Genomic DNA, 19,010 nt, shown 5'->3' with positions numbered 1-19,010 from the left:
TAAGACCTTTGTTCAACTCTACCAACCGTTCATGGCAGATAGTCAACCCTCTCTGAGCCTGGTCTTCTCCTGCAGGCGTCTTCCTGTTAAAAAGTTTGTTTTTTGTTTTTTCTCCCCACTGTCACCAAGTGCTTGCTCATAGTGGGTGGTCTGCTGTAATATTTTAAGTTTTTTATTTTACAATATAAAGCATGTTAAGGTGACTTATTGTGATATGGAATAATTAAAGTAAAATACTTTAAATGTCTAATACAGATATGAGACCCCACCCTCTATCTGATCAAATGTCTCTTTAAAACGTGTACTTTTACACAGTAGTGATTCAGCGGGGTATTTACAGCAACATAGTTTCTATTTGCCCGTACAAATGGTGAGTCATCACCTCTTTAGTGACCGGGTCAGCCCATCTTAAGGATGAGTGCAGATCGCTATAAATGAAAACGCAGCTGATCAAATTTCAAAGCAAAAAGAGACAAATGTGTGATTAAAAGTGCTTGAAATAAACCAAGAAGAGAGAAATGTACTATAATACAAGAATATGGCTGCTTTCTTTGATAGACAGCAGCTTCTGCATTAAAACTGATAGAAGTCACAAGCTTTTAGAGACAGGGTGGTGGAGAAACATCCTTTCATGGTTGTGTTTGCAGAGTTTGACTTTACGTACATACATAAATCTGATGGTGGATACAAAAAGGATTTTTTTGGGGGGGAAATGAAAGACTTTATTCAGCAGGTAAGGATATTAGTATATTATACCCAGAGTTTCGCCAAATTAGTGTCCAGTATAATCCAGGATTTGAGACTGGACATTGGCTCTTTTGTAACATTCTGTTGGGGGACATTATAATGTGTAGATGTTAAAGAGTGATAAATATAAATGCACCTCAAACATTAGTATGAGTAGATGATAACAATGTAGGCTACATAAGTAAAGGTAAAACAAAAGGAAATTCATGCAGTACTCACACACTGGGAAAAATATATTGATATATATGGCCAGTAGTATAACATCCTTTTATTTACCATCAGCCTATTTCTTCAAGGCAACTGGTGCTACTGTGCATGACATCTTACATAAAAAGGTTTTATGGCTTGAGACACACATTCACAACAGCTTGCCCTCAGCAGGTTTCCTCCTTGTTAGATAAAGAAGTGATTTTATCAAAACTGGGGTGTCACCTGATTAGTTACCCTAAGTAATGATGAGTCAACTCCTTTGCGTTTTTCTGTCTGCGTCTCCCTCTACTGGAAGTTTACTGTTATGTCACATTTGCAGACTAACTGCTAAATAAATGTCTTAAGTTGTAAGTTTTTAAGGGGCATTTTAGCAAAAGTAAAGCAGTGGTTCAATGATGAAAAACAGTCTTAGTTTCACTCATAAGAATATGTCATTCTAATAATCTAATGCTGATGCTAAATAAGTAATGTTTAATAATGCACTGCAACCTCATGTAAAAAGATCTAGCTACATTAGTAATTGCTTTTTGTACACAGATGGCAATTTGAATAATTCTATAATTTTATATACTGTGTTAAAAAAAAAAAAGCTAAATTACACAAGATCATATGATCTTAATGTTGTTATTATTTAGATTTTAAGATGTTATCAACATGCCCTTCAAATACTTGCTACTGATAAGAGATAATGATGTGAGTTAATGATACTTAGCTAAGGAGAAAAAAAATATTCAGCTTTAAATTTGAAGGAAGTTTCATTGAGTATTATAACACAAGTTTCAGACTGACCCAGTGGTTATTATCTAAGCCGGTTAGTGACACCAAGAATTTCCAATTTCCATAATTTGACGTGCAGCAGTCACATGAACTGTGAAGGTAAAGCAAACACAGGTTCGGTGTTAGAGAAGACATGAAAAACAAGAGCAGCGCCTTATTTTGCGTACTTGTTGTTCTCCTTTGCTGCTCACTTATGTCGGGTTGTGAGACATCGATTCTGCGCAGTTTACGACATTTTTACTCTCATATATTAAACTTTTAACTTAGAAATAAGTTCTATAAGTTGTCACTATTCACTCACTGCGTTTACTGTGAGCAATACAACGAGAGGTTAAGGCCGTCTTTTTTTAAGCATTTATTTTTAGGGTATTTTTAGTGTCCGATTTAGATATAGAAAACAGAAACTTGGTTTCGGTTTTCGACAAGCTAAAGGCGCTCGTTACAAAACACTCGTTCGCGCTACGCCCCGTCACTCTAGTGCAGCGGAAGCGCTTTCAGAATAAAACTAAACCCGTCACCCAATGGCAGCCCGGACTTATTGAGAGACACACCTTCCCACCAATCAGATTCTTACGTGCGCTTCTACCGCCAGCAGATATCTACTACTCATCTTTGGAGTTTCGACCTCGCTGTTGCACAGTTCACAATCAGTGAGTATGGTAGTTTTTGGTGTTGTTCTCCTGTCCTTTTCCTAAGGTGTCATCATTTTACTTTTACAGACTCACAATTGCAACGTCAGACATTTTCAGTTGTTAAAGTTATTTTTTATTTTGCTAGCCAGTTCGCGTTCGCGTGAGTGTCGGTAACGAATATTAGCTTGCTAACAGCAACCTGGCTAGCAGCTTAACAGCCAGGAAGTGCAAACACGAAACTTACTGAACTTAGGTTTTGCTGAAGTCCCCCGAATTTGACCGCTTTAGGCTAACGCTGGTGGCTAATTTTAAATACGAATGCAATGAAAGCTAAATATGGGCGATGACGATAAATGGAGTCATCGCTTTACTGTGGTGGCCCTCCTCGCTCGACTCCATTACAAGCTTTCTATTTCCTCATAATGACGTTGTACATTCACTATTGGGACCCAGAAAGCTTTCTCTAAGCTCCCTTTTTGTAAAACCACTATGAACCGCGCCTTTATTCTGCCCCACCTCGCTTTTAAACATGTACAGCAACGACCTGTGTGGAGGGTGGGACCAGCAAGGAACCGAAAGTCAGTATGAGCTCGTGCGCTTGTTTAGGACCGCGGTCAAGTGAGCCTCACATGCGAAGTGACAGTCAAGCTAGCCGCACAGTCAGCCGCGCCTACGATGTTGTTGCACTTTTCTTACGGATATTACGGTACAGGTGCCGACAGGCTTAGAAACACAAGTCTTCTTATTCATTTTTCACTATTTCACAACTCATTCCACTTCTAGCTTTGAAATATTAGCTAATCATAAATTATAATTCTTACACTACACATTGAAAATAACAACAACAAAAAGTACAAATTCTGTAACAGTGCAGTGTTGTCAGAGTTATCTACCGGTTGCACCTGTTGCTCCACTCCCACAAGGCTGGTAAGCAAACTGAAGAGGGTTGACACTGACAACACTGTATTGGTTGGGTGTACTGAGGGTGGGCAGAAATCGGAGCACAGGAATCTGGTGAGGAACTTTTTTGAGTGGTCTGCATGAAATCACCTCTTCCATCTGAATGTCAGTAAGACAAAAAAGATGCTGGCTGACTTCTGAAGGAAAAAACTGGGACTATGCCCATCGACGACATGGTTGTGGAGGTCAAAACATTGGACAGCTACAGGTATTATGGGGTTCACCTGAATGACAGACTAGACTGGATGACATAGGTCACTGAAAAAACTGCTCTCCATCATGGACAATCCATTACACTTGCTCCATTTCACCCTTGTGAAGCAGCAGAGCTCCTTCTAACTGATCCAACATTTCAGCCCTGAAGAACACTTCAGGAAATCATTCCCAGTGTTCTCTCTATAAAAGTGTACACTAACTTTTCAATATGGTATCTGTTTATGTTTAGTTTTCTTTCAAACCGTACAGTTCATTAGGAGGAAGAGTCAGGGTGACCTAGGGTTAGAATCCAGTGAAATATTTGTGTCACCTCATACGGGTTCCCTGTATTATCAGCTAAAAAATGAAATTATTCAAAGTACAGTACAGAAATTTCTCAGAAACCGTACAATTCAGAGAGCTGTGAGGCAGAAGAGGAAGAGTGAGGGTGATCCAGAGTAAGAATCCAGTGAAATATTTGCATCATCTGTAATAGTTTTCCTGTAATAAATGCTAAAAAAAAAAATACACAATATCAAAAATACCGTTTTGCAATTTTATTAAATTGGGGATAAGATCAAGTTGAATAGAAATGTACAGTATAGTGAGAAAATTGCAAATATTTCAAAACTCTTGATTAGACTCTTGTGTATATAAGCCAGTCGGCACCCGTACCGTAATATGTATAAGAAAAGTGCAACAACATTGTAGGTACGGCTGGTGGTGCAGCTTGCTTGACTGTCTCTTCGCATGTGAGGGCTCACTTGACTGCAGTCAGCAAAATTCAATAACAGGGTCCCTGCACGACTCATCGTCACTTGATGTGACATCACGTGGACGTGGGGTTTTTTTCTGACAGACACCCTTTTCTTCTATGCCTTGCAAACACAGTTGCTTGGTGTAAATTGGGGGAAAAAAATCATAGTCTGGGTAAAAAATGCAGTCAACAAGGCAGCATTTGAGTTATTCTATTTCTTTCTCTCTATTTGTGTATTTATGAAAGTCTTAATAAACATATATATGAGTTAATCCCTCATACTGGAACACCAAATATTAGTTGCTTTTTTTTTTTTTTTTTTTTTTTTTTTGGAGCAGGCGCTCTGCTTGTTGGTCTTGTCAAGCCAGAATAACTTGTGGTTCCTTGTTTTGTTGCGTATGCAGTGAATCAGGGTGAAGTGTAAGAAAGTTGAAACAAAGCAAACAAACAGGGTTTATTGTCACTGAGGGGCACTGTCTGATGATTTACTGAATGAAGCAGAATTTTCTTTACACACAGAAGGCTGTTGGAAGCTGTCTAGCTTACTGCTGCCTTTTGTCTCCGCCCTCTGCTGTTGTGAGTGGCAGCACTTACAGAACATGTGTATGTCATGTTAGTTTTCTACCTGTTGTAGACGAGCGACACCGTCTTTATTTGCATTGGAAAAGTGACGTACATATATCCTTCTCAAGACTAGTGTTAACACCCTTTAAGGTGTTCTGCCACATTAATCATCAACCCATTTGTTTTGTTACTTCTGATTCCTAAAAAGCAAAAACACCCACCCAAACTCTTCAGTAAACGGTACTGTGTTGGAGATCAGGACAGAGGCTTATTTTATTCTATTGTGGATTCTGATGACACATCCTGTGTTTACCTTTTGTAGGTACTACACTGGAGCAACAATGGTAAAGATCTTTATCGGTAACCTCTCTCAGAACACTGAGAAGGATGAGATTGAAGCTCTGTTTACTCAGTACGGCACAGTAACAGAATGTGCCAAGTACAAAAACTATGCTTTTGTTCACATGGAAGACCGCAAATCTGCCACCAAAGCAATCCGTGAACTGCATCTTCATAAGCTGAATGGCAGACCCATCAACGTAGAGCCAAGCAGAAGCAAGAACCAGGGCCCCGTGAAGCTTCACGTGGCCAATGTGGAGAAGGGCTTTGACAAAGAGCTCCGTGACCTGTTTTTGGAGTATGGCAATGTCACGGAGTGCTCCATCGTCAAAAACTTTGCCTTTGTGCATATGCCTAATTCTGACGAGGCTATGGATGCCTTGCAGGGCCTGGATAATACAGAGTTTCAAGGTAAGCGTAAATGTTTGGGTCTATAAGGGGTTTTTCAGGGCTTCCTTACTTTTTAGATTTGAGGGACAATGTTTTTCTCTCTCGCAGGGAAACGCATACACGTTCAAATATCAAAAAGCAGACCGAGAGGGGAACCAGAGGAGGAGGAGTATCCACCTCCGCCTGTGAGAGGAGGCTATTTTCCTCCTCCCTTTCCAGGGGAGAGACCCGAGCCTCCCTACAGAGGCCGCATGTCCGCTTACCCTCCTCCTCCTCCGCCCCCGCCACCTCCCCCTCCTCCGAGACGAGCAGCGTATCCTGATCGTGGCTATGGCGATCGAGAACCTTATGGGGTGGTCGATTTCTATGAGAAATACAGAGCCCGTCCTTACGCCCCGAACTTCGATGACAGGCGTCCCAGTGCCATCCCCCCTCCACCCCCTCCTCCCTCTGCATTGGTTAGGGAGCGTCTCGGAATGGGCTCTCTTGATCCGTATGAGCGGCGTCCACTGCCCGCTCCTGCAGGTTACATGGCGAGGGATCGAAGCCCTATCAGAAGAGCCCCCCCTCCGCCTGCTCCTGCAGCTGGTAATGGTTACTCCTACGAGCGTTCTCGATTGTCTCCGATGTCAAGGGCGCCAATGTACGCAGTTCCCCGTCCCCGGGAAGCCTACTCGGCGAGAGTGCCGCCTCCGCCACCACCACCGCCGCCGCCTCGCTATGCAGGCTATTAAGACTCCTCGAGTGTAATACAAGGTGAGAACAAAGAGTGGATGCTTCATGAACTCATTAATCACATTGATAACAAGCAGAAATGACACGGAAACAAAAGTTATAATAGACATGAGAGCTGAATCCGTTAATTGAGGTAGAATCACGCTTTAAACCATCAGCCAAAACTCAAAATTTCCTTCAGGTTAATAATAAAGGAATTTAAACGGTGCTGCTAGAATCCTAAAATATTATTGCTTGAACTTCTCAGATCAGTGTTGCGCGAATCCTAAGTAAAACGCGCTCCTTGACATGTGTGGTGTGCTCTTTTTCCAGGTTTAGAATATGACAAGATCGTCGTCGTCTGCTGATGCACGTGGCGCTATACGCACCCCTCCCCCCTCCCATGTCTATGGCGGATTGCGTTGCGTTTGCTGAGACTTACTGGAAGATACTGTATTGCGGACAGCCCCGTATTTAAAAAATATACGATTTCTTTGTCTGCAGTTCTTCTGAGCTGATCATGCCTTTTTCTCCTCCTCTCTTTGTTTTCCTGTTAAAAGCTTTCAAAATGTTTTGCAGAATAGGTGCTTGGACTTCCAGTGTGACCAAAACTGGACACTCTGCTTTTCAATTTTTCTAAGTGGAAAATGTAATCTGGGAAACTGTGACCTATTTCTTCTTTTTAGAACAAGGGATTCATTTAGATACAAATACGTGTAGGCTTTGTAAGCAAAAATTGTTTATTTTAAGATTGTTGGTTGATTACAAAATGCTTATTGATCCAAGTTTTAAAGAAATTTCAGCATAGTAGTTCTTAAATACAACACCTGCTGTTGGAGGTTGTACAGCAATCTTTAAGATTTGCGACACATGTTAGCATGAAGTTTCAGTGTGGTTTTGTTCTTTTTACACTTTGTGTTCTTTTCATGCGACAGTAGACTCCTTAGCCACCATTTATGTATGATTTTTATTTACTTTACAGACTGCTTTTTTTGAAAGCTTTTTAATAAATGAATAAAACAAAAAAAAAACATTTTAACTGTGAAATTATTCCTCGTTGCGTTGGCCTCTTAGGACGAAAACCAATTCGTCAGATAAGATTTAGCTTTCTTTACTCTTGAAACACTTTCAGTTTCACTCTTCAGTCCTGATATTATCAGCATGACACATGGTAGGTGTTTATTTATTTTTTTAATCCTCAGCTCACTACTAGAAAACCTGCCAGACTGGTTTTCCATGTAAAGTGTGAAAAACTATAATGCTTATTAACCCCCTGCCCCTCTCCCCCCTTTTTGTGACACACCCGAGACTTACCACTGCCTTCTTGAAGTCTTGCCAGGTTAGACTGCAAAAAGAAACCAAAAGTTGATTTAACTTTAAAGCTCAAATCCAGCGCAGTTAATGAAGTACGGAAATGTCCACTCCCAAAAGTCGCAAAAAAATAGGCAACTTAAACTTCCGTTCCACTCTGTGGCTACACAAAGACTTTTTTAAAGCTGTGTACACCGGCTTCTCCGTGTTTTGAAGTCACATTTCGTCAGTCATCTCCCATTGCCTACCTTGGGTTTTTCATCAATGGCCCCATGCTTCTGTCCAAAGTTTATTTATTTGTATCATCCTTCATTTCATACATTTTAGTCATTTTTCTACTATTTCTAAATTAATATATGTAACACATGAAATGCGCGTGTGATATTCTTAGCCTGTGTGCTCTTTATAGGTTGTTAGATTCAGTGCAGGAGATGCCAGCTCATGGTAAGTCCTCAGAAGATGTCCAGCACCCAGATTAAAACAGGTACATGCTGCTTAAACTGTGGTATTGCAATAAATGATCACACTTTGTCTTCTTGGATTCATACTTTTTCTGCTGTTGCAGTTTTGAAAGTAAAAAAACAAACAAACCCTGGCACTTACAATAATGATAATAACTTTTAAAAAAATGCTGTGGTATTTTGTTTCAAAGCACTTTAATATTAATCTTAAAAGGTGCCATATAAATAACATTTTACTTAATAACATTTTAGCAACACTGTCTCTCTTTGTTAGAATTGATTCATGTAGATTGAAGGCTTGTTATGGAGTCTTTGAATCTGTGTCTTTGTTCACAGACATGTCTTTCCTCTGGCACTTGCTCCGGGTCTAGAAGTGAATTCAAAGGGGATTACAAGCTGGGAAGGACCTGGTTAGAATGCAGTTTAAGGTAAAGGGACTCTTCTTTGATCAGTTCAATTTGTGAACCTTGTTTAAAGTGTCTGCTCTTACAGGGTATGGATTTTTGTCCCTCACTGAAAGTTTGAATGATTGGTTGATGAGTTGGAGTGAACATCATGGGCGATGGGACGGCTGTGTCGCTACATCTCTGCTTTGATTGGAGGGTAAAAAAAAAAATGTGGGAAAGAGGGAAATACGACAACTAAGTGGTTTTCCTATTTCCCTCTTTTAAATGTAATTGAAAGTTATTGTATGTTGCAATTGACTACAAGGACCTACTTTTTGTCTTTTTTTTTTTAACTCCCATTTTCTACCTTTTGAATTTTAGCTATTATGAAATAAACAATTTACATTTGAAAATGTTTTGATTTCTTTATTTCTATTTTTAAAAGTTAGCATCATACATCATACAGTACGTTAGGGTTATATGATAGTGAAGTTTTTAATTATCTTTTTTTAAGTTGCATAAATTCAACTGCTCCTAAGCAGCCAATCACATGGTAGCGACTCAATGCATTTACGCATGTAGAACTGGTTAACACAGCCTGCTAGCATGGGTTGTTCTGATCTACTGGGATTTAAAACAAAACCTTTTTCCAGGCAACTATCTCTAGGGTGTAAGACATTAAAAAAACAAAAACCCAGTTCTTTGTATTATAAATAAATATTTTTGTTGGTGTCCAGTGTCAGACGAGAATTAAAGTATGCAGAAGAGAATCTCTGAATTCTCAACATGTTGAACTATAAAGCAGATGGGCCACAGTAGCAGAAGACCACACCAGGGGTCATAACAGGAAGCTCGGGCTGCATTTTGCACAGGCTCACCAAAGTATGACGATAAAAGACTGGAAAAATGTTGGCTAGTCTGATAATTCTTAATTTCTGCTGTAACCAAATATTGGTGTAAACATCATGAAAGTGTGGATCCACCCTGCCTCATGTCAAAGGTTCATGCTGCTTCTGATGCTGCGAGCATGTGGAGAATATTTCTTGGCACACTTTGGGCCCTTGAGTACCAAGTGAGAATTGCTTATATGCCACAGCTGCCCAAGTATTGTTGACCATCCATTTATGGTAGTAGCCATCTTCTGATGGCTGCTTGTAGCAGGATAACATTTCATGCCTCAAAGCTCAGATTATCTCAAACTGGTTTCTTGAACGTGACAGTGAGTTTGCTGTGCTCCAGTGGTTGTCAGTCATCAGGTCTCAGTCTATAAGGACACCGTTGGAATGTGGTGGAACCGGATTTTTACAACATACATTTGCAGCAACTGTGTGATGCTATCGGTATGTCAATATGGACCAAAATGTCTGAATCTATGCCATAAAGAATTATGGTTCTGAAGGCAAAACTCATACTAGTAAGGTATATCTAATAAATTGTCAGATGACTATATATTTATGCCAAATCACAACAGCGGTTGCCTCAAGGAGCTTTATATTGTAAGGTCTACAATAACATGGAGAAAACCCCAACAATCAAACAACCACTTAGTGACGGTGGGAAGGAAAAACTTTCCCTTTAACAGGAAGAAATCTCCAGCAGAACCAGGCTCAGGGACGGGGGCCATCTGAGATGTCTGGCTGGAGATGAGGAGAGGAAGAACTTTATAAAAAAGGAAAGTTTTAAGCCTAATCTTAAAAGTAGAGAGGGTATCTTCCCCTGAATCTAAACTGAGAGTTGGTTTCACAGAAAAGGGATCTTAAACCAGAAGGCTCTTCCTTCAATTCTACTTTTAAATATCCCAGGAACCACAAGAACCCAGCTATGTGACAGCAATGTGTTCTTTTGGGGCGTTATTATGAGATCTTTAAATGTCACATATCATTAATTACAAGTGGTTGATTGATTTGAGCACAAAGCATCTATAAAAGTCAGACTTCAGCATATAAACTGACTTAGACTGATGCTGCTTTGGTTTCAGGCCGAGTGCAAAAGTGTAGTTTTTGAGCTACAAAGTGTTATCTTCACCAGAGGGGTGTGGAACTGCCTGCAGCATTAAAACATACAGTCATCACATACTCCCTCCCCAAAAACCTAAAGCACAATGAGTCAGTGTGATTTTATTTGCACAATTCCACAGCTGTGCTTATTCAGCACTCACTAACATGATGTTATTTGTGAGAAACCAGACAGTTAAAGCAGAGGAGTGTTGAATCCAGGTTTTAAACAGATGTTTCCACTGAGTGAGGGGCAGAATGCATAGATGGATACTATAGTTGCCTAATCAATGAACAGTGAAACTGGAAGTGAGTTCATTGGATCTGCTAAAGAGCGAAGTATCATTTCCTCTAGTCCCTAAGTCACTTTCCCCTAAATCAAACAAATACTTGGAAATCGTGTGCGCTCATCCAAGAAGAATTTTTTTTTTTAATACTTAGATTTTGAATTGTTATTTCTTTACTTGTTATTCTTTATCTTCAGTCTTTTGTAGTGGACATCAAGTCTTATTTGATCACAGAATTATATTTTGTCTCATTTTTATGTGGATTTATGGCAAAGTTAAATTTTTAGTTTATTTCACGTGAATTACAACAGATCAATGAAACATATTGGAATACTGAAAACTGGTTAGGTCATGTCACCAGTGGCACTTCCATGATCATAGCTGGTATGACAGAGTGCTGAGTGAAGCATTTTCCTCAAACTGTTGAAGGGGGACAGACATTAGAGCTGGAAGGTGAAAGTTCAGGCCAGGGTTTGAGGAACTTGAAAGGGGCAGAATAACAACACCCAAAGTCCATTATGGAAGCTAAGGCTTTGAAGTTGTGGGATTTGGTTTCTTAGTTGCCATACAGGACACCAGCCAATGAAGGGAATCGTCTTTCCATGACAGCACTGTTTGAGAGAGTTCTCACCTCCCAGAGGACGTTCTTTCAGAGATATCAAGATCGTTACTTTGATGGGCTGCCTAATCTTGAAGAATCTGCCTCGATTCATAGCTACAACCAGAAACCTGTAAATTCAGATCTGAGGTTATCCACATACACAATGTTTTCATGCCTAATGCTATCTTCGTAGTTGAGGACATCCCTCTGGTTTGTGTGCTCTGACCTTTACGTTTCTCTGAAACTTGGATGCATCTTTTCTGTTTGACATAATTAGAGGACCAGCTGTCTTGGTAGTTGTGGGCAGATTTTTTCCTGTTTTCATGTTTCATGGTGAAAAACCATTTTCACCATTTCTGAATAATTTGAACTCACTTGATAAAGACAGGAGAGATACAGTTAAATGTACTTTTAGAACAGTAATTAAATAAATCAACAGGGGGAAGAAGAAATCTATTCATTCTGCTCAACTGATTTCTCCTGACAGTATATAGGACTCGTATAGATTGCATAAATGATGTTTTAAGAAGTGGTCTCACACAATTACGTCCTCCACAGAGCACAAAAATACATTGCTAGATATCATTTAGAGTATGTGAAACTCGTACAACTACCGCCTGCATGGCAGCGACAGTGACCACATTCCAGACTAGGAATGCCTTTTTTCAACTCTATAAATGTGTGTTGTAGTGGCGGCACTCCGTCTCTATTTCACTCTTCTGTTCCACCTTTAGGAGTCAGTCCGGCAACATGCATTTGAAACGCGAGCTAGTCCAAGTACTTTTCTTGCAAAAAATATGTTTATTGAAACTTTTAATTTACATGGCAAGACTCGTTCAAAAACTGTGTTGCCTCCAGCTTATCCGACTCCCCAACTACGTAATTACAGTGTGCCGGAAGCCCAAAATACTAAAAAGCGCATTAGAATGTTGCACTTCTATATTCTATACATTTAACAAACAGTATTTTAAAATCAACTAGAATTATATTCTTAACATCAAACATGTATATTTCTCCTCTAATCATTTTACCAGTACCAATAAAATTAACCTTTAATTGGCTCTTACATGTGTTGTTTCTAGAATAGTGCTGTGTTTTCCCCTAAGCTGCCATGGTTGTGTGGAGATCTCATATTTCTACAGGCTTGAAAGGTTACCGCTTCATCTCAATGATTTCTAGAAAAACCTGTTTCTGTCTTCAATGCAAAGCCACACTTTTTTCATTCTTTGATTAATGATTGCCTTAGAGTAAAGGGTTCCACCAAAAAACAAAAACAAAATAATCAACATGCAGACAACTGTATTCCAGATAAACTGTTTATTTCTCAGTCATAACTTTCAAACTTTGCACTTTAACAGTATTTGCAAAATTAACAATGCAGCTTATGTAGACAGGATACGAAAAGGGTGCAAAATATTGATTTCACATATACAAAGAGGGATTTCTTGTCTAATGTAATAAATGCACTGAGCATTAAGTCGAGTAAATAACAACAAAAAAAGTCACACGTGAATAAGCAGTAATGGTTGGTTATGAATAACAAGGGAGAGTCTCATCACTCTCCTGGGGGCCAAAGGAGCTATCTTTGGGTGACAAACTAATCCTACTATCTGAGCATGTCTCCATGACTGGAGGAAGAGACATGGATGTCTGCTCCTTCCAGAGAGACGTGGATGTCTCTCTGGAAGGAGGTACTGCCAGCACCTCAAACTCTACCTCAAAGTTGGCCATGGCCTCACCAGACTCGCGGATGATCAGGATCTCATACTCGCCGAACCGGATCAGAGCTTTGTCTGGCAGATCCATTCTCTCCAGGTATCCCAGCGCTGAGGTGTTCACAGACAGTTTCCCCCTCTGGCTCAGATTCTGGATGATAAACAGCATCTCTGAGCTCTGGGGAATGTGGTAGGCGTAGAGCGCCAGCTGCTTACGGGACACCCGGGGATCAAGCAGGACGTAGGCACAGGCCTGGTCGTCACGGCCCAGCCTGAGAGGGTCATCGGCAGCATGTCTTCTTCTGGTCCCCAGAGGAAGCCGATCATAAAAGTCGTTACAGCTCTGCTGAGGATGGTAAAGCTTGATTTGGAGGCAAGTCAGGAGGTCCTCCTCTGTCTCCATCGTCATAGACACATTCATTGTGAAACAATAACTCCAGATGAAAAAAAGAAGACAGCTGATAGTTAAAGAAAGGACAAAAAATAAAAACCAAACAACAAAATTAGTCATACAGTGAAAATAGACCATCTTATCTGTAAAGCAGGGTTAAATCGTATTGCATATAATCAACAAACATTGTTTTTTTAGATGCCTTACCTGAATGTGAAACTTTCTTAATTAAAGAACGAGGTTTTTATTCCATTCACGGGACAGAAAGAAACTGAGTTAGAAGAATCTAACGGTGCTGCTACTGCTGCGAAAACAGGAAGACTGATTGCTGCGCTTTGCAAGCTGTTGCCTTTTATTCAGCCAGTTTTCCTGTTGGTCCAACAGTGTTGCTTTCAAGTGCAAATCCGGAAATTTTACTCTCAGGTTGAATTAAATTTTGTGAATGCAACATAAAAGAAAGAAAAATACAAATTTTCATTCAAAAGCTGAAAAACATAGCATCCAAGAATTAGACACTACAATACACAGTACAGTTATTAAAGTAAAAGTATGTCCACTGTTAAATCAGGAGACTGGACAGTAATGGCGTTACGCAGATCTGAAATATTTATGTATGTTTGATTGCGAAGTCAATGCAAACAGTTTGCCACGTGAAATTAAAGAAAATGAAACAAAATGCTAATAAGAAAAATACTAATTCAACATAATTCACCGAAGTCTTTGTTACAATTTACATTCTTTTCCGCTGGTTTGCTGTACTGTGCGATTTTTAACGCGAGCACCTGAATGTAGCATTACAACACTGAAAATTCCATGATGACGCAACCCGGAGTAGACAGAAACGCTTTTAAAACTTCATTTGGAGCCGTGTATTATGATTATTTACAATACTTTTTATGTAAACAAAGCAGAGAAATAAAATACAGACATGCAAACATACAGAAGAAACAATTAGATGTGAAACAGAGGACATTAATGATGTTTTGTAAAAAAAAATAAAAAATAAAAAAAGTAAATGAACCAAAAAAACAACAACATTTTTTTACAAGAGGATTGATCAACTAGTGATAATTTTTATGTTTTGCATATCTCGGCAGTCTTAACAAATTACTTATAGGGTTTTTTCAGAAGCAACAATGTTTTAAAATACAAAATGAGATGTGTTTCTTTAAACGCAGTATAACAGGGTAATCTGTTAAGGAATGTAATTTTATGTATGTCAAAATTTAGCTACTTATTTCAGAATGAAAAGTCGCTCTTCATTACTGGGGTGGCTGGGGTTAGTGAAAAATAATAATAATGTCATCAGAAGTGTCACAACCAGTTACTGTAAACAGACTCAACTAAAGACACTGCTTCCCACCCTGCGGTATTTACAACTATAACGGGAAGAAGCAACCTCGTAAAATAGACCGTTACACATTAACCAAGTACGTTTAAAACGTACTTAACTCTCTTTTCTTCACCATATAAATGTAGTTCTGAAATGTTACTGGTTAATAAATACGAAACGGGGTGACTTACAAAACATGGACAAAAGTGTACCGTAAGATAATGTAGGGTATTTATAACAAAGCACAGTGCTATAGCTAGTTTTTTTTATATTGTTATTATTTTTATTAGACATGCAAAGTAGAAAAATAGATATATTGTAGACTACTGGGTGTATAATATGTAACATTTAATGCGGATAAAAGTTGTAAAGTTGTAAAATTGTTGTTTTACCCGAAGACTTTAGATTACTGCGCACGCCCGGGCGGAGGGGGCGGTGCAGCTGGCTTTTTGTATGCCACAGGCAAGACACAACCGGAAGTTAGCAAAAGGAAACCTCTCGAAGGGGACTTCAATTCCTTTTTGTGAGCGCCGACTAAAAGGTAATGAAAATAGAAAATTTACGTCTTTATATAAATGCACTTGTGTGGCGCATAGGTATGTGTGGAGTACCCTGTTAACCTCGGTTCCTTTGTTCGCCCGCTAGCCTCGTTGCGCGAGAATATCGACTGCGCTGCTTTGTCTGTTAGCGTGGCTAACCGGGGCTAACAGGCTACACGAGCGGCGTTTAAACTCTGCTCATTTGTTCTTTTTGTAGACATATACAGATATGAAAGAAACGATTTATTGATAATAATGATTTAAAGTTGTTAAATTGTTGGTACTTGTGCCGCCGTGAACGACTCTAGGTTTTTACTATGCGCGGGCCTGTTAACAACGCTGCTGTTTTTATAGACTCAGAAAGGGTCAAACGTACTCTTCAATAGTATGTACTAAAAAAATTGTAACTATATGTTTTTCTCTCTCTTAACACTCTGCATTATCTCGAAACAGATTTGTAATCATGGTGAAGATTTTCGTGGGAAATCTGCCCAGAGCGACAAACGAGGATGAGATCAAGGCACTCTTTACCGAGTATGGCACTGTGACAGAATGTGCCATCATCAAAAACTTTGCCTTCGTCCACATGGACGACCGCAAGGCTGCCACCAAAGCCATCAAGAATCTGCACCTCTACAAGCTGCATGGCACGCCAATCAACGTGGAGGCCAGTCACGGAAAGAACCAGGGCTCAGTCAAACTGCATGTAGCAAATGTAGAGAAAGGATCTGATGATGAGCTGCGTGCTTTGTTCGAGGAGTACGGCACGGTCACAGAGTGTGCTGTTGTTAAGAATTTTGCTTTTGTACACATGTCCAACTCTGACGAGGCCATGGATGCCATCAAGGGACTGGACAACACAGAATTTCAAGGTAAGAGAGATTACCAACATTTATAAGGAGGTCAAGAAGAAACCTTAAAGTGTTGCCTTATTATAAACCAGCCCACATAACCTGTGTTTTTACTTTTTATTTTTTAATGTAGGCAAACGCATCCATGTCCAGATTTCCAAGAGTCGTCCCAGACATGAAGAACGGGATGATTACCCCCCTCCTCCCCCAGACAGGGGTGGCTATTGGCCCCCACGCTATCCAGGAGAGTGGCCCGAGCCTCCTCCACCTGGCTACATGAGGGGTCGTCTTAGCCACATACCCCCAGGTTACCCTGCCCCTCCTCTGCCTCCCCCTCCCCCTAGACGAGCAGTTTATCCAGATCGCCCTTACGATGCTGAGAGGGACAGATATGGCGTGGTAGATTACTATGAGAAGTATCGAGCCCGTCCGTATGGCATGGCCACCTACGACGACCAGCGTCCCGGCGTGCCTCCTCCTCCCCCTCCCCCGTCAGCCGTCGTCCGAGACCGTCTTCCGAACTCGTCGCTCGACCCATATGAGCGTCGGCCCCTTCCTCCACCTCCTCCGTCCTCATACTACGCCCGAGATCGAAGTCCGCTTAGGAGACCGCCTACCACACCAGTGCCCCCTGCCAGTAACGGCTACTCCTATGATCGCTCTGCATACGGAGTTCCACGTGCAAGGGACCCCTACGCAGATCGGCTGCCTCCGCCACCGCCTGCACGCTACGCTTATTAAGCAAGGGCGGCGCATTTTGAAGGTGAGGATAGGTCTGAGGTAGACTGGTGTTGCTCTTTCCTAAAACAGCGTTCCTGTAACGGCAGAGGCAGCCGGGGATTTGAAAAGCATGCGTACAAGGTGCTGTTCCACAAGTAAATTCGTTGGTAATGCACGTCGATCCATTTAACATGGCTTTTCAGATAACAAAATAGTACTAAGTGTGTTATAATACGACAAAGATGCACTGTTGAGGATGGAATCTCTGAATTTCGGGAAAAACAAGTCGAATTAGAAATTAACCTGGAACAACGTCCTGTATTCAAGAGTTGCAGATCGTTCATTTCTGTCATTTGCTCTTTTTTTCAGGATTGTCGTCCGACTGCGTCGCCGCTCGGCGCCTCCTGATGCACGTGACTCTATCCTCTCCCTGTCAGTGGCTGAGCGCGTAACGTTCCCCTGCGATGCTGACAGGAGGAACCGAATAGCCGACGTCCACGTCTCTTTCTGTTTTTATTACTTTGAGGCAATTTTTACACTCGTATTTTTCCTCCTGGTTGTTTTAATATGTAATTGTGCTGTAGTACTTTTACTGCTTGCCGTCTGGAGTAGGTGTTTATTTTTTATTTTATTTTTTTTGTACTTTTTCGTTTGAGTAATACTGATGTTGTTTGTGACCTTAGAGAAGCTGAATGAGTTCAGCAACAGTTTCTAGGCGATACTTGTGACTGTAGATTTAACTGAACTTAACTTTGTTTGGTATAAAATCTAATCTGCACGTTGACTCCATCATGTAAAACTTTTACACCGCACAACAAACCGCTGTGAAAAACTTAAACTGCTCAAATGTAGGAGTTCGATGCATGCAGGAAGTAACTGTTAACTTACAGAAAATAAATGTCAATCGGAAGCCTCCTCAGAGCGTTTATATGTGCATTGTCAAACACTTCTAATTAACCTGATTCAAATATTGTTGTAGGGTCACCGGAAATATCATTATTTTAAAAGTTATCCGTTTGTTAGCGATGAAATACCGTGAGACAAGCTTGTTAAAATCGTCACGCTGATTAAAAAAAACACGCCCAAACTTTCCTCACTGGTCTTGTCTGAAATGCTGCAGCTTTTATTCCTCAGCAGGGCGTCTGACGTCTTTCCTCAGTGCCAAAGTTGAAGGCAAGTAAAGAAAAGCTAGCGAGCTAGCGCTCTCTAAACCTACTGAACCCACACTGGTTTTGATAGGTGAGACTGGTTTACCTTGAGTCATATTGGGGAGGGGGAGGGGGGTATTACCTCAACAACTTCTGGACACCTTCGCAGTGAAAAGGTAAGTGACAGGTTACTGGATTGGAAAGAATGCTGATGTAGTGCTGAAACACATTCCACATTTGTATGATTCTTTTAGGTGAATTATTACTTTCATTCAATAATTTTTTGTAGTAGCCAGAAAAAAGTTGGGGATTTCTTTAGGCTCTTTATGCCAAAAAAGTCCTGAAAGTACCAAAGGTAGATACAGGGAACATGAATAAGAGAAAACCATCAGGTGTGGTCAGTTATTTAGTGATGGAATGATCGACTCTTACGCATCTTTTGGGGAAAAACATCATCATGCTGGAAAATCTTACACAAATGTCTTAAGCTAGATTGAACAGGTGAAGGAAAGTTGAGAACAAACGTTAACTCAGTTTGGTTTTGTGGAGTCTGTTAAGGCCCTTGTGCTTCTCTGAAGGTTAAATGAACTTCCACTGTCATCTGTGGTTTCTATAGCTATCCGGTGTGTGTAATAGTTTCACCACTTTGTGAAAACCTGGCATGTGAGTGTAATTGTTGGTTAGTACGCCTGCTTCGGTGTAGACCACAGGCGTTGAACTCCAGGCCTTGAGGGCGGCAGATTTAAATGGCTAAATTACCTCTTCAAAATGTCAGGTATGTTGACCCAAGATGTTATCTAAAATCTGCAGGACACTGGCCCTCGAGGCCTGGAGTTCGACACCCATGGTGTAGACCGTTTAGGGCAGGGGTCTCAAACTCCAGGCCTCGAGGGCCAGTATCCTGCTTGTTTGTGAGATATCCCTGCACTACCTGCTGTTGATTACCTGGATCAGGTGTGCTTTGCCAATAAGAAGCTACAAGGGCTGG

The 19,010-nt window shown here is 40.6% G+C and overlaps 3 protein-coding genes across 7 annotated transcripts; 2 read left to right on the top strand and 1 right to left on the bottom strand.

The window, feature by feature from the left end:
* Positions 1–2,285: 2,285 nt before the first annotated feature.
* Positions 2,286–8,848, top strand: LOC101470565 (RNA-binding protein 4). Of its 5 annotated transcripts, XR_003023014.2 has the most exons (5): positions 2,286–2,384; positions 5,165–5,592; positions 5,680–6,327; positions 8,006–8,080; positions 8,394–8,840. XR_003023014.2 is itself a non-coding variant. In XM_004567109.3 (4 exons), exons 2-3 carry the CDS (start codon positions 5,184–5,186, stop codon positions 6,303–6,305), a joined length of 1,035 nt encoding a protein of 344 aa, XP_004567166.1. In that variant the 5' UTR covers positions 2,286–2,384; positions 5,165–5,183; the 3' UTR covers positions 6,306–6,327; positions 6,619–7,318. The 5 variants fall into 5 exon arrangements, 2 of the variants coding, with proteins under 2 accessions (XP_004567166.1, XP_076738069.1); XR_013096953.1 differs by lacking the exon at positions 5,680–6,327 and having other exon boundaries at positions 8,394–8,848; XR_013096952.1 differs by lacking the exons at positions 5,680–6,327; positions 8,006–8,080 and having other exon boundaries at positions 8,394–8,485; positions 8,550–8,847.
* A 3,779-nt stretch (positions 8,849–12,627) lies between these two features.
* On the bottom strand, positions 12,628–13,794 carry tifa (TRAF interacting protein with forkhead associated domain). The gene is made up of 2 exons (XM_004567110.4): positions 13,639–13,794; positions 12,628–13,498 (listed from the first exon to the last, which is right to left on the bottom strand). The coding sequence occupies exon 2, from the start codon at positions 13,459–13,461 to the stop codon at positions 12,856–12,858; it is 606 nt and encodes a 201-aa protein (XP_004567167.2). The 5' UTR covers positions 13,462–13,498; positions 13,639–13,794; the 3' UTR covers positions 12,628–12,855.
* A 1,367-nt stretch (positions 13,795–15,161) lies between these two features.
* On the top strand, positions 15,162–17,966 carry LOC101471146 (RNA-binding protein 4.1). Its single transcript, XM_004567111.6, has 4 exons — positions 15,162–15,305; positions 15,757–16,175; positions 16,288–16,917; positions 17,244–17,966. The coding sequence occupies exons 2-3, from the start codon at positions 15,767–15,769 to the stop codon at positions 16,893–16,895; spliced, it is 1,017 nt and encodes a 338-aa protein (XP_004567168.3). The 5' UTR covers positions 15,162–15,305; positions 15,757–15,766; the 3' UTR covers positions 16,896–16,917; positions 17,244–17,966.
* Positions 17,967–19,010: the final 1,044 nt, after the last annotated feature.

Source organism: Maylandia zebra, linkage group LG3, assembly GCF_041146795.1.
Source record: "Maylandia zebra isolate NMK-2024a linkage group LG3, Mzebra_GT3a, whole genome shotgun sequence".
In the NCBI taxonomy this organism is placed as follows: domain Eukaryota; kingdom Metazoa; phylum Chordata; class Actinopteri; order Cichliformes; family Cichlidae; genus Maylandia; species Maylandia zebra.
This window is presented reverse-complemented; position numbering and strand designations above follow the sequence as displayed.

Bases quoted from the DNA above. Each gene is read 5' to 3' on its own strand.
- tifa (XM_004567110.4), bottom strand. From the start codon at position 13,461: ATGAATGTGTCTATGACGATGGAGACAGAGGAGGACCTCCTGACTTGC.
- LOC101471146 (XM_004567111.6), top strand. From the start codon at position 15,767: ATGGTGAAGATTTTCGTGGGAAATCTGCCCAGAGCGACAAACGAGGAT. The intron at 16,176-16,287 runs GTAAGAGAGATT...TTTTTAATGTAG, and splicing joins GGACAACACAGAATTTCAAG to GCAAACGCATCCATGTCCAG.
- LOC101470565 (XM_004567109.3), top strand. From the start codon at position 5,184: ATGGTAAAGATCTTTATCGGTAACCTCTCTCAGAACACTGAGAAGGAT. The intron at 5,593-5,679 runs GTAAGCGTAAAT...TCTCTCTCGCAG, and splicing joins GGATAATACAGAGTTTCAAG to GGAAACGCATACACGTTCAA.